Source organism: Patella vulgata, chromosome 9 (assembly GCF_932274485.2).
Source record: "Patella vulgata chromosome 9, xgPatVulg1.2, whole genome shotgun sequence".
Classification (NCBI taxonomy): Eukaryota; Metazoa; Mollusca; class Gastropoda; family Patellidae; genus Patella; species Patella vulgata.
Window position 1 is genome coordinate 27694653 of NC_065887.2, and position 2016 is coordinate 27696668.

Genomic DNA, 2016 nt, shown 5'->3' on the forward strand with positions numbered 1-2016 from the left:
ATCTTTGCATTTATTTTGTTTTCCATTTTTCTTGATAATCTTTATGTAGAAATATAATTAAGTCTAATTAGAACAATCAGACTTAAAAAAACAAGATAAATTACTCTCTTGATGGTACCTTATATTAAAGTTTATTCATATTCAACTTATATTAAAATTTATTCATATTTAGCTTATATTAAATTTTATTCATATTTAACTTATATTAAAGTTTATTCATACTCAACTTATATTAAATTTTATTCACATTTAATTTATTTTAAAATTTATTGATATTTAACTTATATTAAAGTTTATTCATATTTAACTTATATTAAAGTTTATTCATATTTAACTTATATTAAAGTTTATTCATATTTAACTTATATTAAAATTCATTCACTTCGATTCTGGGTTGCCGAACAATGTATAACATAAAACACTCAACCAAAAGAATCAATTAGTAAGCAAATCTAATACTATTTATAAATCGGTCGAAATGTCCTCGAAACATATAGGAAGATCAGTACTAGGGAGACTAATATTCGATCCCCTGTCATTGTTCAGTTTCGATAAAGACGACAATTTAGAAGCCGCAAGCACTGCCACGTGAACAGCTCGGTTGTTATTTGTTTGCGCGTTCTGTCCACGGGAACAAAGAAGTCTCTTAAACTCTTTCCTGAATTTATTCCCACTCAACATATATAAGATAAAATTAATAGCGTGGTTAGTATACATGAGATTGTCGACAACTGCATGGACAAGGTTATGAACAACTTGTTCCTCAACAGATGTGGAAATCCATAGGTGTGTCTCTACTAATCTAAGCAAGGCCACTGGTGCTGCCAGAAACAGAAAAGCAAAACTGACTAAGATGAGCATGAGGGTAACTTGTTTCTGACTCTTGGCTTCAGACGATGATGGAGACTTCTCAGTACCTTTCTGTTGTCGTCGATTCTGTGGTGGGACGTGAGTCATTTGGGTTTGAATTGCTTTAGATTGATGGAGATTCTTGATAATGAGGATATTTAAAGTGAACAAACTAACCAGAGGGATGAAACAGTAGATAGTTGAGTCTATCCATGAGTAAACTTTAGTCACAAAATATTTATTCAAGTCACCCTGAATTGAACATGTGTAAATATCCGCTTTAACTTCAACCATTGACCTCGTGAAAATGTTGTGTAAATTTATAGACAGAGAAAAGAAACCAAGACCAACGATAGCCATCACTGCTTTCTTGGTGGTAATCAGCCTCGAAGCCCGAAGGGGAAAGGCCACAACCAAATATCTCTCAAAGGTCATAGCTAAAACTAATAATACATCCCAATGAATTACAAAATAGAACACAAACATGATGAAACCACATGACCATGCACTGAAGATTTCGTGCCCAGGAAATTTTCGCACAAAGAAACAGATGTTTAGGATCAAAATACAAGTATCCAAAAGCGCTATGACTGCCATATATAAACAAGTTGTTGATTTCCTTAAAGTAGAGCGAATTAAAACTAGAAAAGCCAAGGAATTTCCCAAGATTCCGATTGAAGCACATACTGGAATATAGTACAGGTTTATCGCGTCAGCTAAACGTTGTTCCCAGTACTGAGTTCCGTTTACGTTGTTCAAGAATGCTTCGTTCATCCCATTTCCTTTCTGATCGACAGCTACCCCAGAAGCATTACCTGCTGTTGCTTCAGTTTGATTAAACATCACCAAAGATGCGTTTCCAGAACACCTATTCAAAAAAAACATCCATCGGAATATTGGCGTTGTTGTAATTAATTCCTCATCTGTTCAAAGAAATATTCTTCTTTCATTGTCTTCTGAAAAGGAATTGATTGGATGTTCAATAATTAATGAAATACGTCAGCCGTGAATTATTTTTATTTTATAAGCATGTGTATCATTATCATTGCATCATCCAGTAACCGCAAAGATCGCGTGTTAAGAAATATGACCTTGTAATTTTGAAAAAAAACAACAACTGACCTTAAACCCCAAATGAACTACTATCACATGTGGCTGTTTTCCTAA

The 2016-nt window shown here is 33.3% G+C and overlaps 1 protein-coding gene across 1 annotated transcript; it reads right to left on the bottom strand.

Annotated features, from left to right (window-relative positions):
- Positions 1-205: 205 nt before the first annotated feature.
- Positions 206-1692, bottom strand: LOC126807686 (uncharacterized). The gene is made up of 4 exons (XM_050532435.1): positions 1665-1692; positions 1191-1292; positions 589-731; positions 206-226 (listed from the first exon to the last, which is right to left on the bottom strand). Exons 1-4 carry the CDS (start codon positions 1690-1692, stop codon positions 206-208), a joined length of 294 nt encoding a protein of 97 aa, XP_050388392.1.
- Between the last annotated feature and the right edge of the window lie 324 nt (positions 1693-2016).